Source organism: Phasianus colchicus, chromosome 1 (assembly GCF_987193195.1).
Source record: "Phasianus colchicus chromosome 1, bPhaCol1.hap1.1, whole genome shotgun sequence".
Taxonomy (NCBI): Eukaryota; Metazoa; Chordata; class Aves; order Galliformes; family Phasianidae; genus Phasianus; species Phasianus colchicus.
The window spans coordinates 114773747-114789656 of record NC_143436.1 but is presented as its reverse complement, the minus strand read 5'-3'; the positions used below and the strand labels follow the sequence as shown (position 1 = coordinate 114789656).

At 37.3% G+C, this 15910-nt stretch overlaps 1 protein-coding gene across 3 annotated transcripts in view; it reads left to right on the top strand.

Moving 5' to 3' along the window:
• The window catches only part of SYTL5 (synaptotagmin like 5), a 77284-nt gene that overhangs the window by 38785 nt on the left and 22589 nt on the right, over positions 1-15910 (top strand). For all 3 annotated transcript variants that reach the window (XM_090123884.1, XM_031594568.2, XM_090123877.1), the window contains exons 4-9: positions 3828-3940; positions 5030-5156; positions 6659-6784; positions 10290-10446; positions 12120-12249; positions 14193-14299. In XM_090123884.1, coding sequence (XP_089980010.1) covers positions 3828-3940; positions 5030-5156; positions 6659-6784; positions 10290-10446; positions 12120-12249; positions 14193-14299 — 760 coding nt within the window. The remainder of the gene's footprint in view (positions 1-3827; positions 3941-5029; positions 5157-6658; positions 6785-10289; positions 10447-12119; positions 12250-14192; positions 14300-15910) is intronic.

Here is a 15910-nt window from a genome sequence, read left to right as displayed (position 1 = left end):
ATGAGTTTGTGTCCAGCTACAGAAATTAAAAAATTAATAAAATCAGGAAAAAAAAGGGCTGATTTGCAGGCATGTTGATAGACTTGAAGATGAGGTTATCTCAAATTATTCCTTTGGTAAAACACAGTATTATTTTCTGAACAAATTAAACACTTGTATGGTAGCATAATGGTAGCTAAAGGTATGAGATTCCAGTTTATTTGATAATAAAATCTATCTCTTTGTTTTCCTGTCTACCAGAGTGTCTTCATGTGGCAGTAAGCAAGTCTGACATAATCTCTTCCATGCCTCCAAATAATCTTTAGTACCTTTTAATTCTATTTCACTAAAGTCAGGTGGTGATGGAGAAGCTCATTACAAATGATTAACTACATTCTAAACCACTTTAAGAGAGAGAGATTTAGTGAATTTGAGGAAAGAAATTTGGATGTAAAAAGTAAGAGACATTTGTTAGGATTTTTAAAAATAACAGACTGAGATTTATATGCAAATTGCCTTCCAGTTTCTAGTTACAGAGGAAGGATATTCCATTTGTATGTCCTTAAGGAGAAAGTAACTTGTTTTTTTTCTGTCATCAGAGTTATTACCAGCTAGAATATAAAGTTGCAAGATAATTATTTAAAGGTCAAAAAGAGCTAGAGCCAAGTCTTCTCCCAGATTTTGTGGTCTGTTGTCACTGAGGATAGAGAATAAGATGGTCTTTATTAATGAGATGAGATGCTGTAGTGTTTAATGAGATAAAACAAACCATTGTGTAGCACTCGGTGAAAGAGGAAGTTTTCTGCTCTATTCCCTGTGTACAAGGAACAGCTGGGTCAAACACAGATGCTAGAAGAGAAACTTTCCATCAAGGTCGTATTTTTCCTGTATCATCTTAAAATGTGATTCATTTGTGTTTTAAATTTGATGTTTAATTTAAAATCATGTTCTTCAAGCAGTCTTATGGTTTTTCATTTTAACGCTGTGTTTTTCATCATGATTATGTCTAGATGTACATGAACAGGGACTTTATTTTTGAATTCTTCAACAAGATAAAATGCCTAGGTGGCCCAGGTTATTATAATTGAATTAAGCGGTAATGGAGACCTATCTTCATCTTTGCAATAATTATATTGTCTCCAAGTGTCATGAAAACTCAGTATTATTGTGACAGTTACTCACATTAGGAGCCTAAGAATAGATACTTCAAATGCTTTAGAATAAAAATGTTCACCAGATTTTCCTCCACCCCAACTGCCATGCAAGTTTGTCTTCTTTTAATAGAATCACAATTTTCTATTTAATAGCCTCACAGCATATCAAAAGTACTCTGGAATTAATTTATGTTGTAGAAAGTATTCTGTGCAATTGAATGCATGCAAAGATGGTTGTGTATGTTTTGGTTATTTATCTATAGGCTACACTTTATCCAGCTTTTGGTCCTGCTGTTTTTTTCCAATTTTGCTTCCCAAAGAGGAAGTGAGATACTTGGTAGCGGTGTTTTTCTGTTGCTGTTTTTTTTTTCTGACAGAAAAAGTAAAAAATTGGTATTTCCATCTTAAATGGAATGTTTCTAATTGCACATTTAACAATGAATGTCTTTTGGAAGACATTCCAAAAATGAGAGTGGAAAATAACAAGTTGAGTTGTTGGTAGGGACAGGCTACAGGTTGTATTGTTAGGAAGTTAAGCAGTGTGTTAATGAAGCTACTGTGTTTATTGGGAGATCAAAGAGACAGAAGCATGAAACCAGGAGTTATACTCTGTCTCACACATGTATGTGATTATCTGGCTCACTAATTAAAGTACATGAGGAGTTCACATAGTACCTACAGTGTTTTGTACTAAATGTAGCTACTTGAACATGATTTTCTTTAAAATTTTCCTAGATATTTTGAGAATAGGGAAATGGAATCAAGCAACAGTTGTTACTGTTAAAATTTATAACTCTAGTTTCCTTCTTTGTAAAGCTACTGGTTTAAACATCTGTCATACATCCAGGAAGGCCAGACTAAACATTTTTTTTGTAAAACACATTTTTTAAGTTTGTATGCTATGTGCTAACTGATGAAGTAAAGAAAAACCTATGCGTACCATGATTCCAGTAGTGATGGAACCTGAATCCATTTTAAAAACAACTGAGAACAAACCTGGGAGCACTGACTTGATGTAATGCTGTGTATGTGATCTTGATCCTCTTCCCACTGGAACAATTATCTAAATGGATATGGTTAATTTATGTTCGGTATCAAAAATAGAAGAAAGATGTGCTATTTTAGTAGGAAAGACAGCCTGCCTTTGTCATAATTGTACATGAATGAAAATAATGTCATTGTAAGATGGTTAGTTTTTGCTCTTCAATTTTTGTTTCAGATTGTCAAGTGCAATTATGATATTCAAACCTCAAGTCAGAAACTTTGGCATATAATCCAAAATCATTTTCATTCATGTAGAACAAGAATTATTTTTGTAGATATTCCTGCAGTGCATGAATGATTAAGGTGGTATGAACACTAGCCTTCCTATGAATTGTTCAGCATACACAAAAAATACATTTGCACGTGTCTCATCCTGTATTAGTGTGCTAAAAAGTCAAAAGTACAGAGCTTTTTCTTTTCCCCCCTTATTTCATTAAAATGTGATATTTTTATAGAATCTGTTGGGTGTGGACATTTTCCCAGCAAAGGCTGGGAAGCCAAGACAAAAGTGATGTTGAATATTAAGGACAAAGGTCTGATGTAAAGGTTGAAGCCTCTATACTTGCTCCAAGTGACTCTCACATTGGCTGACTACAGATGGTTTTCAGGAGCTGGATGTCAGGGGAGGACCTCCTACTTCTACCCACACCATAAATGAAGCCTGTATCCAAGAGGAAAATGATACTTGGGGAGTTTTGTGGTCAATCCTAGGAGTAACTGAGGGAAAAATGAGTGAACCATGTAGATCAAAGTATGATACATCGTTTATATTGTAGTAGAATACACTGGTATAGTTGAGGGTATGACAGTTTTACAGTGTGATACAAAGCACTAAACTTGCTGTAAACCTTGACATAAAAATATAGCATGCACTTCCCTGTGCAGTTAAATGAATTGTGAAAATACATGTTTGGAAAAAAACTGGTTTTCATACCATATAGGTTCTAATACAATGACTCCAATATTCGTATCTAAAAAAAAGAAAAAAAAAAAAAGTAATTTAACATTTCTGAGTGGAAATACAGAGATTTTATTTAACACCTTGCATGGTGACTAACTGTGAATACAAAATATATGATTTTGACATTAGAAGTATGCAACAATGAGGTAAGGCAGTGACCTTCTACTACCTCATTTGTGTGCATGTTTTGGATTTGGAATTTTTCATGCCAGGAAGGCTAAAAGATTTCTTTTCTGGAATAGGTTAGCAAATTTTCTTACTGGACATAAAAATAAGTAGGAGCATGCCTGACGCCAAATCATTTTTGGAGTGATTTTATACATTTATTTATTCATCTACTTAGAATATTTGTGATTAGTAGCTTTTTGCGATCAACTGTACTTGGTAGGGCAACAGAAGTGGTGATACTTTAATATAATGAAACTTGTTCAAAGAAATGTTGGCAGTTAGCATCAAAAACATACCAAAGGAAAACAGCAATGATGATGCAGGATTTCTTTTTGTGAGTATAGGCAGAAGGATTTGAAATCTTTCCAGTTACCCCCAGAAAAAAACCCAGCATTATCCAAAACAATAGCAAAGCCAAAAGTTCTGTCCGAACTCTGAACACACACATGGTTAATTCCTAACAGTCGTGACATGTGGAAAAACTGCATTTAATGGCTTTTTGTCTTTTTCTCCCCATACAGACAACTAAGGATAGTGACAGGAGAATGGTTCTTTGAAGAGAGAGCAAAGCGCTTCAAACAATCAAATCTTGGAACTGATGTTGTCAGACAGTCCATCCTGCGCAAGTCTCCAGGTAGGGGGATTTGTGGCATATGCTTAATATGTTCAAACCATTTTCCCAGGGTGTTTTACTTGTGTTGTATTTCATTCTTCACCATGGAAGATATAAGCGTGATCAGTAATCAGCCATTTTTCATCTTTGTCTCTCTTATTTGTGTTGGTAATATGTAAAATGCATGATCCATGATTTCCATTTTGGAAAGCCAGGTGAGATTGGAGATTGGTTCAGATAGCTCCAATAAGTTGCACCTGTGCGCTTACATAAAGAAAGCATTCTGCTGTCCTGATTGATCAGAGCAAGCATGTACTGTTTGTGAGCTGCTCTACTACCTTGCTGGTACCACTGGATGAAGAAATAGGAGTTCAGCCTGAATCCTTATGCTTCACTCTACTCATAACTATTTCACTCTGATCACAGAAGTTGGTACTTAAGTAATCTCTTTTCAGAGGTGGCATTCATGCCTTTCAGTAGGAATGTGGTACTTACTGGCAGATTGTAGGAGAAGGTCTGGTTTACTGCCGTTGCATGAATCTCTGGTGCAAATGTACTGCTTAGCAAAATGCTGATCTTTCTGCTACCAGCATGCTTCAGAAACTGTTGGAACAATGTGTCTGATGTTTCTGGTGTTTTTTTTTTTTTTGATATTTTCATATTTTGTGACTTTATTTTACTATATATTTATATTTGATAGACACATTTGAAAAAATGAGCCATTTTTTTTGCCATCTGGTCCCAAATGAGCATGCATTTTAATTAAGAAAACATTATTTCATGCAACACAGAAAATGTGCTACACTGCAAAATTATGTTTGAAGTCCTTTGATTATTAACTGTAGTGTCAGTGATAAATTCAGAAGCATAGTTCAACAGTAAAGCTGGTAGGAAGAAACATTTCAAACTACTTGAAATTTATTTTTCCTTTATTAAACAGCAAAACTAAAGAACCCTCCCAGCTGTTTTTATATGATATTTTAGCATGTGGTTTCATTTAATACTGAAAAATTGAAAACCTATTTTTGCAGATTGTTTAATGTTTGCTGCCTTTACATGTTTAAATATTGATTTTTGTTGTTGTTGTTTTTTCGTTCCCCTTCACTGAAGATACAATTTCCAGTAAGGATGAAGAAAGAACATTCAAAGATCAACTCCAAGAGAATGAAGAAAAAGAAATATCAACCTCCTCCCTAACTGGACATAAATCAATCTTTGGCAAACCTAGAAAGATAGGGTAAAGCCTTTTCTTTTTGGAAAGTGAAAATCGCATAACAGCTGCATGTGGTCAAATGGATTGTCTTTTGAGACTCTCCAGCAGTCCACATCAGCCCCAAATTTTCCAGAGTTAGAAAGAGTCTTCAGTTGAAAGTTGCTTCCTATAATTAGACTGCTGTCTCCAAGGAAATGCAGCTGTAATTACCCTTCAGCTATAAACATAGCAGAAAAGAAAAAGCAATTTAACTGCTGGATTATTCCTATTTATATTTGAAATAGCAGAGGGTCTCTAAAAGCAGGTTTGCTGAGAAAGCAAATTCAAGAAAGGCTTGTTTTCTACGTATACTCATTGCTCCCATTTACAAGTCATGTTTCCCTTTGGCTTCTAGCTGTGCAAATTTAGTCTAACAACCAAGCAGTGCTCCTTTGTTTTTTTGTGTGTGTGTGACAGTGAATAAGGAGATACAATGGTGGTCATTTTACAGCCTATGAAGTGTATCACCCCGCTTAGGCCATGACCTTAGAGAAGTGCTCACTCATTCTCAGGGGTCATAGACAGATGCATTGAATATATGGTTGCATGTGTGATGTTCAAACATAACTTGAGAAAGCTTGGTGAATGGGAATGAAATTGGATGAATGTTCGTGTCATGTGTAGAGCAGTGGATCCCAAACATAGGGTGGGTAGATGGCTTTCTACACCTCTTCGACTGTTGAGGAGTAGTGGGTATGGAGTTCCTTCCTGCAGTCAGTCAGGAAATCGATGTGAAGTATTTTTCTCTCTTTAACAATGGTGAAAAGAGTATCAGAACACCTCTGGCTTCTCAGATGAAGGTGAAGAAGGAATCAACTCAAGGAATTTATTGTAGGGAAACCTATACATTGCTCTAAACTATGCTGATTATTAACTGTAGGGAGAGTGCCTTAAAATTTAATTTTTGGATCCTCTTTTACTTAAATCCATTGAATGTTTACTCATGAGAAACAAATTGTTGGGTTTCTTTTTCATTTTCTATTATTTTTTTAGTAGTTTCCAGCATTTTTTAGTTTGTGGCTTGGAATATTTTCCGATGGTGACATTCCCCATAAATTTATTTCTACAAGAAATAGGCCACTTCTCTTAGGAGTAACTCATTACTTCTCCTCTTTCTTCCTTGCTCCTTTTTCCTCACTCACATTCCATGTTTATATGTCTCATGAGTGCGTTTGCTTTAGCAAAGCCATTTTGGGGCCAACTCTTTAAACTTAGCATAATGGGAAACCTTTCTACAGTCTTGCTTGTGAATCAGTGAAGTATACTGTGACTATTCAGTTACACCTATTTTCATTTCCATCTTTTTAAACCACGTATTGCAGGGTGAGGTAGGACAGGAGGATGGTGTTGTGTTTTAAGAAAGTTTGAGGTATTGCTATGTACAGGTATAAAAACTGCAAAGAGATGTTTAAGAGGAAATACGTATGGTGTAATTTCCCACAAGAAAATACATATACTTGGTACAAATTCTTTGCTGTTTTCATCAGGAAGATAATCAGGGCAGCTACCAAAGGAGAAATCACAGTTGCAAAAGATGAAGGTGGAAGGAGCATAGGCTCTGAAGCTGAAAGCCAAAGCCTGCACAGTAGCAAGTCAACACCTTGTTCTGAGAGGTGAGTGGCAGAAATCTGTTGCAGTTTGTCCTGAAGTTGACGTAAAGGTCTGTGCCAGTCCACAGAATTGGTGTGTCTTTGATTGCCCTGAGTGAGCACAATCTGAGAAGGAGAGCTTATATTTTAATAACTAACTAAATAAAAATTGCTCTGTCCATCTCCTTTTTTCTCCCTTATGATTGGGTGGTGATTGCTGTCAGAGAATTGATTTTTCTTTTCTGGCTTTTAATCCAGCAAGCTGTGTTCATGTTGCAGAACTGAGGACCTTTTTCCCAAAGTTTTACTTTTGTGATGACATGTTAATTGATTATAATTTATAACTTTTTCTTTCAAAGGCTCTCTTTTGTCCTTCTCTTTCCATTATTATGTTCCAGTTATTTCTAATAGAGTTCAATTTCTAATTCTTTGGGTCTTAGAAAATCTTTGTTATTGCCTATTCTGATAGCATTATAAAATGTCACATGCAGTATTCCTCTCGTCTCACCTTCAAAATCAAGTAAACAAACAGCTTCTTTATTTTTCTTGTTCACTTGGGTAGTCTATACTGAGTACCCATATGTTTTATGCATTGGAAATTTGATAATTTGGATTTCTGTAGAGGAATGAAAATTCCTGCCTTGTGCAGATATTCAAAAATGTTTGTTGTGGTTCATCCATTGTTACCTTGTAGAGCTGAATAGTGCTTATTAAAAATAACAACAAACTTTCCCAGGCTACCCTCCATCACTGTTTCAAATTAAGGAAATACAATAGCATGTTGTGTCACTGTTGCTGCCCTAGATTTTCTTGCATATTTTTTATTTTTGTAGTTGCCCCATCATTTAGTGGCATTGTCAAAACTGAAAGTACTTCACCTACAAGCAGGGAGATTGAGAAAGAATAAAAATTCTTTCTGAGTATTTTGATTTAAGAGAAGCTGTACTGAGATGGGAAATGGTAAGGCCTGGCCCAGAAGTTCATCTCTTGGACTGGTTTATTTCTACTACTGCAGAAATGTTTACTGTTACTGCAGCTGAGCAAACTGGGTTTGCAGCATCAGGATACTCTTTAGATGAATAGTGTAGGAATTTCAGACTCATTTGTGCAAACACTACCCCCATCTTAATGAGGTCTGATCTACCATGTGCATAAATGCATAGTATAGTCACCTTATAACAACTTTTTCATTGTTGTCTACATAATATATGTGTAAAATGAGTTGGGCCTCTCTCAAAAAGCAGACTGAAATAAGCAGAAAGATCTGGAGACGACCTTCCAGTATTCAAAAGGGGATTACAAACAGGAGGAGAATCAACTTTTTACAAGGGTAGATAGTGGTAGGACAAGAGGGAATGGTTTTAAGCTCAAGGAGGGAAGGTTTAGATTAGATTTCAGAGGGAAGTTCTTTACAGAGAGAGTGGTGAGGTGCTGCCACAGCTGCCCAGAGAGGTTGTGGATGCCCCGTCCCTGGAGGTGTTCAAGGCCAGATTGGATGGGGCCCTGGGAAGCCTGGTCTAGTATTAAATATGGAGGTTGGTGGTCCTGCATACAGCAGGGGGGGGTGGAACTTTTGATGATTCTTGGAGTTTCTTCCAACCCAAGCCATTCTGTGATCTGGTGTGCAAGTGCTTGTTCTGACTAATGACTACAAAATCTCATAACACATTTTGAAATCTTTGTTATCCCAATCCTGTGTGACTTTGGCATGCTTCTGTTGATTTACATTAGTTTACAGAGTGAGGAAAAAGTCTGTAACAAGAGCTTTCATAACACAAAGTTAAAACAATCTATCAAAAGTGGTGTGACATAGAATAAAAATCAAATTTTATTCTTTATTGATATTACTCAGTGCAGTTTGACAACCGACCATAGCAGGCTTAGAAATTAAGTGTGCGTTGTAAACAAGAGCTTTGACAAAATACAGATGACAGCCAGAGGCTTTGATTTTCTGACTTCATGGCGCCAAAGACACTTCTTTATGTGAGCAGATAGGACTAAAATTCAACCAGACCACATTTTTTAGGGTTTGTTGATCACTGATTCATCAGATTAAGAAGTAGTAGTGCAATTATATGAAGTGCACATGGGTGAGAGTGAGTTTATTATGAATAATCTACTTTTGTTGATATAAGAAACAGAATAATAATTGTTTAAAAGGTTACCGTATGACCACTAATAGACAAAATATATGTAACATTAGTAGACAATCCTGTTTTTTTGGAGTTTTCTTCTCTATTCCTTGTTTTTAATAACTCTACAAATGTGGTTTCTGTTCCCTGCTTAGGGTAAACAGGAGCTGAACATTTGTTCTCAGTTCAGCAGTAGTTCTGATACAAATTTTTGTTATTGTAGAGAAGATTTTTATTGCTATTACCCTAATGTGGTATGACAAACTAAAGTGAAGGTGAAATTCAGGTGTGTAGCACAGTGAAGATGCTTGCAGATCTAAAATATTTATTAAGCAAGCTGAAGATATGCTTTAAGTTCCAAAATCATTTTCTCCAGCAAAATTGCACTACCGCTGTCCTTTGGTGCTGTGTTTTCTGCATGAAGAAGTCTGTGGTGCTTGCATCAATTGCTGTTTATCAGTAATTGTTTGAAATAGTAGGACTGTGTGTAGAACTGTTACTGTCTGGCAAGGCTCTGTTATAGTTCCCTAGGTTATGAAGGAAAATGAAAATATCTGAACTGACGGACAGGAAGAGGGAAGAACAGATGAGTCTGGAACTTGGATTTTTGCTCCTAATCAAATTTCAAATGGAAATAGGACTTAGGCTGGAAACATTAAAATAAATTTTAAAATCATTTTCATTCTTTCAAGAGTTAAAAAGTGATAAAAATAAAAAGTACAACAGCTTACCCCTTCCTAGCACTCTAACACATGAACTGATCAATATTTTCTAATAGAAAATGTCTCTCTTGTCTGCTGCAGCATTAGATAGCAATTGGGCATGGTGACCACAGGTTATTTTTTCTCACTTTTCAGTCTGGTTGAAATGATCTGCCAGCTGGGGTCACAAGTCATTGTCATTATATAAATAGGATGGCGCTTTTCTAGCAGGAGAGAGGATAATTGTTTTTCTGGAGGGGAAGGAGAGTGCACAGCTGAGGATTTTAGAGTTCCTGGGGATAGTGCTGGCAGAAGTGGTCAGAACTGTCAGATCCTGGTAATTTTTTTTCAAAATGAGGAGCAGCTCATTCCCTGTGTGGGAAGTCCCACTGGAGGCCTCACACCTTCTGCTGAGATGCCTGTGTACTGTCACGTGAATATGTGGCAACGCAGCAGCTGGAGAAGAGGCACCTGCTCAGGCTATTCACACTTCTGGCAGAGATGCTGAAAACAGGTGTAGGCGTGACATAATTGATTCACCCCAGCTTATGTTTGTCTTTCCAGGTGACCGTTTCCTTGCAGTGGATGACGCGGTTCATCCAGAGCAATGTAATTCTAATAAACTGTTATCAGTGATATTTTATTCTGTGGTTTGCTGGAAGCAGTAACGCTTTTTTACTCTTATCTCCTTCCCAGAGGAAGCACTCTTTCCCTGAACAGCAGCGATACAGAAGCAGCTGCAGGCCGTCTGAGAGGGGCCATGGGCCCTGCAAACAGAAGCAGTACTTCCATAGCTTCCCTCGCGAGGTCACCGGCACTGAGCACATGCAGCATGACTGCAGATTATAGCAGGGTAAGTTCCTTGATGTAGAGCTGACACCAAACAGAGCTGGCGCCGAGCAAGATGGCTTGGCTGGTGTCTGCTCTGTTAGATCAATTTGTAGCTCAGGAAGGACGAGCCCGGTGGAGAAGATTTTGTTTCTTCTATAATTCTGCTGGGACCAGCGAAGGTCTCTACTAGAGCAAGATTTGTCATGCTCTGTCAGTGATGTGGTTTTTGGTTTGGCAGGCATTTTTCTGTCTAAAAGTTGCTGCTGATATCCAGAATTGACTTACAGATAATGACTTACAGATTCTGAAGTGGAAAGCACAAGGGATGAGTGTACATGTTTTTGATATTGTAGGGCCTTGAATAAGTGCTGTGAGCTAAGGTTGTGACTCTCCAGCATGCAGGGCCCAGCACACTCCCCCTGACTTCTGATGGAGAAGATCAGCACTTGCAGAAAATCAAGCAGTACCTATCTTAATTTTTTGGATTTGATTAAATTATGGCATAGCACGCAATGTGTGCTAGATGCTGTCAAAATGAAACATCTGGGACTCCTCTTACTTGCTGTTATTAGGCCTCTAGAGATGTAGACGGCCATGTCTGAGTCAGCATCCTTGGCTGCTTCATAATAAGCAGGATTTGGCTCACCTCAGCAAGAAGCAAACACTGTCTTTATTCCTTTATCAGACGGCTGCTCTTGGCTGTATGCTGGGTGGAACAACCATCCTGCATTCATTTTGGTCATCCCTCCTAAGAAACCATGCTTACTCCAGTAAGTTAGTGAGCATTGTGGTGATGGTTGGCCTACATGATCTTAAAGGTCTTTTCCAACTTCAATGATTCTATCATTCTAAGTTGATCCAAGTTGCCACAACACAAGTTGTATAGAAAGAAAGTCAAATTTATAGTCAGAGATAATTCTTTTTATCGCTGGAAAGAAGTAGATGAGCTTTTGAACTCCGTCTCATTGAGAGAACACATCCATTTTTTCCAGCTTCCAAATACTTTGTCTAATTTATAACCTTTCATAAAAATGAATTAGTATTTGTGAAGGCCAGTTATGAGTGCTGTAAATAGGTTAATACTTGTTTTATTTATATTCTTGCTAGCACACAGGCTGACTTTATTTCAAGTGCATTAGATGTCATTGAAAAAGACAAATCCATTCAATTTGGACACAGTTGATGTTGTTAGCTATTCCTTGCACAGGAAGGCAAAAAAACCATAATAATATCAAGCATACTAGCTTTATTTAAGGAATTATGTTATCATAATTTAATTAGTTCAAATCCATTTACTTCTAACCTGAAGTTAATTTATGTTGGTAAAGTTAAATTATGCTGGTATAAAGCTGATAGTTTTTTTTTGTTTGTTTTGCATAATTTCTGGCCTAAATTAGCATCAAATAGTTTCGTTTTTTTTTTTTACTTTCCTTCCTTCACTCCTGATGTATTACTCTGATTTTTCAGTTGTGAACTCAGACTGTACACACGAATTGCAACTTTTTGCAAATTTTATGCATGATCTTCACTAAGCAGCACTGATTAAGCAGTAAACTAAATATATTCAGTTATAGTCCAGGTGCTAAAGAAGCTTTGGATTTCTGGAAATTAATAGAAATGTTGCTTTTGTAGATCGATGGTAAGTAAGTTCAATTTTTGTATTTCTGGGATGTGCTTTTTTTTTTTAATGAGCAGGACACTGACTCAGAAAATGGCATGATTATTCCAGCAAGTGAAAGTGTACCTGAAGATTTAGTAAAGAAGCACCGTAGGAAAGCATCTGGAACACCTTCCATTGCAGTTTCTAGAGTATCTTTGTCATCAGGCAAGTATTAAGTCTTCTTTTTTTTCTGCTAGCCTGAGTCATTAGAAGATTATGGCTATTCTTGTAGGTTTGCGATTCCTGTTTTTAGTGCACATCAGAAGATCAGATATAAGAGTCAAGTACTTGTTGATGTTCCTTCTACTAATTCATCTTTTTTCTAACTAAATTTATGCCACTTCATAAGTTTCATGTTTGAAAATATGATAATGCTTACTGACAAATGATATACTCTTGGACTTGTTAGAAGATTTTATTCACAGTTTCACATGTTAAATCATTCCCTGTGTGGTCAACCATATAAAATACTATCTGTGAGCTATCTGTATAAAATACTGCAATTACATTTCACACCTTCTTTGCCCAGAAACTGAGATCACACTGAGAAACAATGAGGTGTCAGATAACAAGTCCCTTACAGCTGTCATGTAATTTTGGTTTTATGCATGATGCACTGAACCTCTTGGTTTAGCTGTGATTTACTTCATTTCATTGGAGGCTGCTAGGTAAATGAGACTTGCACAGGAAGATGCTGTCAGACCCTCTTTGCAGTGGTGGGTGGAGATCCTCCTTTCCTACCTGAAATGGGAGGCGGGAGTGTCCTGCACACTTCTGCCTTTTACTCTGCTTCTTACAGGCTAACAGAGTGGCTTCAGATTCACATTTCTCTCTGATGAACAGCGCAGGGCTCGCTCTCTTTTATCTGAATTTAGCCCAAAGCAGAAACCTGGTGACTTGTCCCACTGAGCTAATCAAAGGAGTTACAGTCCTCACCTTAGATTTTTTCCACTTGAAAGCATCAAGGTTTCTTTGAGAATACTGCATTATGCAATTCCTGGCAGAGGCATTCCTGGCTATTACTTTATTTCTGAAACAACTGTTTCTTCTGCTGCTTTACAAATTAAAGGCTTTCTGAGCATTTAAGAGCTGGCCTCATTTTACCAAAGTAGATGCTGAGTAAAATCGCAGGCAGCATGGAAACGTCCCTCAGACTCTTCGTTCTTATTTCTGGGGGATTTCAGAGGCTTCTGGCAGAGCTGCCCAGAGAAGCTGTGGTGCCCCATCCCTGAAAGCACTCAAGGCCAGGTTGGATGGGGCCCTGGGCAGCCTGAGCTGGTAGGGGGCAGCCCTGCCCACATTAGGGATTGGGGTGGTGTGGGCTTTGAGGTCCCTTCCAACCCAAACTGTTCTGTGATTCTATGGCATAAGCTCAAAATCCAGACCTTTCCTGTCATATCAGCTATAAACCAGGAAGAGGATGAACAGCTGAAAACTTTGCAGTTTCTTATCTGCAGGATGTGGAAGTATTCTTTTCCTTCATTTTTTTTCTCAATTTATTGAACAGTAGCACAAAACAGAGGGGAGGACGAAGAAAATATTTATCTAAAATATCTGGCATCTCTTGTGCCTTTAAAGAGGGGAGAGAAATTTGTGGAAATGAAAAAAAATGTAGAGTTCGAGACTCACTTGCTTTGACCCTTTCTGCACAGTGATGGCAGAAATGCTTTCTGTGCCCGGGTCTATCTCTGGCTGCTTAAATCTGAAGAAGGTGCTGAAGGGTGTTTGGTCACGGTATGGTAGGTGATGTGATCGTCTCTACAAATGCTTGGGCTCCAAGTTTTGCAGTATTCCAAGCTAATAGGTCTAACATACAAAATCAAAAGCTCGATCTGTCATATCATCCACAGGAGACAATTACATCAGATAAAAAGTGTGTTAAAAATGTTGGCAGAAGTACAAATAGCGCCATAAAACATGTTTTACTATTTTTCATCTTGATGGTCATTTGTCATAGAGTTTGTGACCGATATGTACAGAAATGCAATTTTAACATTTTTCCTTTAAAAACAGTCTGAGACAGCACTTAGTAAAGAGTAGCAAGGCAAAAGAGGCAGTATTCTGTACACAAAATTTTAATGAACTGCTTTGTTATTTTTGTTTTCTAGACCGTAGCCAATCTGAGATAGATTTGAGTGAATCTTTCTCTGAAGGAAAACAGGAGACCTTGAGCATAAGAAGCAAATCTGTACCTAGCGCCTTAGATGAGGAGCTGGTGAGTTGTAAACATGTGAAAGTTTATCTGGCAGAAATCTTGTTTGTTCAGTCTTAGAAAATCCAGCACTGTATGTATAAGTGATACAAAATGTAATTTGAGGGTATTTAATGAGTTTTTAAACAGCTTCATTTTTCTTTAGTCTGTTGGCTGGGAGTGATTTCAGTGAATAACAGTTTGCTATTAATTTGCTACTTTTTGAGTTTTCAGGTGAATAAAACTGAATTTCAGGCTTTGTATAGATACTCCAAAGTGCTGTTGACTCCTATTTCCTTAATTTTTAATTTTTATGCTGAAAAATACTATACTTTAGCAGCTGTAATCTTTATCTGTTTCTGGCTTTTGCCCTGTTTCTTTGGAAGATGAGGCCCTCCCTATCTTTCTCACCACTTTTGCCAATCTCTTCTTCCTTTTAATCTGTTTCTTACATACATCTACATATCTCTTGCATGTTCTGTAAGGACTGCCTTTCCTGATGTGATAGCCAACTTCTTTCTCACATTATGCACGTATTCGAGACAGACACACAAGTTGCAGATGTGCATCAATGCCATGAAAAGAAAAAAAAAATCCTAGCTTGTTGAGTATGCATAGGAGCAATTTGAACTTTTTTTCATCCAATCATAGTTTATTTTGAAGTTTCCAAATGCAAGTGATTAGCTTGGAAAAAAAAAAGAAAAGAAAAAAAAACGAGAAGAGACATTACCTGCTGCAACAATACTGTTTTGTCTTTTGCCATAATACTTTCCTACCATCTGCTCTTTTTGAGAGGGGCATTGGGCATGGGAGATATGTCCCTTTCTTTTAATGTTTAATAGTTGAGGATTTGTGGAAAACAGTATGTTGGGATTCCCATCTGTTTCTTGTATTGTAACCACCGAGTGAATTTGCCTGCAGCATTGCTCTGTTTGGATGAAACATTTAGGAAATAACAAGCCATTTCTATGCATCAGATTTATGTTGAAATAACCTTCAAAAATTAATGTTTTATTATTTAATTTTAGTAAAGAAAAAGGATGCGTTCTTCGTTTAGAGAACTTGGAAAAGATGGCAGAAGAAAACCATAAAATAAGAGCTTTAAATATTTTATGTTGGTTTCCTGCTCTAGTTGTACAGGGTGTGATAGTTGTCACTTGAGAATTTCTTTAAGGCATGCACCGGAAGTGTCATGTCCAGAGTAGTTATAGGTTATTTGATTTTTGCCTTCCTTGTACACAGAAGGGAGTTTTTGCTTACTCTAAATGAAATGTCAGATTGCATCTCAGCATATTTTTTTAGGTAGTTTGACTCATGGGACTACTTCAGTGTCTTGCCTTAGATTGCATATGAATGCTTTGTTTTGAGATTGTTACACTCCTGCTAGAGTTTAGTTTTGTTTTGATATAAGAGACAAAAATAAGACTATCTGATGAAAATAACAACAGTTCCTTCAGTCTGAGAAGAATTACGACTTCCTTCATCTTGGCTGGCTGGTGGACCTAGCTGAGGTCCTTTGGTCTCTTGTAGGTGATGGGAACTGATGGTAGTGGTGTGAGAGATGCCACACATTAATGAGAAAAACAGATTGCCAGCTGGAAGGGTGGAAAAAGGTATATTAGCTGCTCTGCTCCC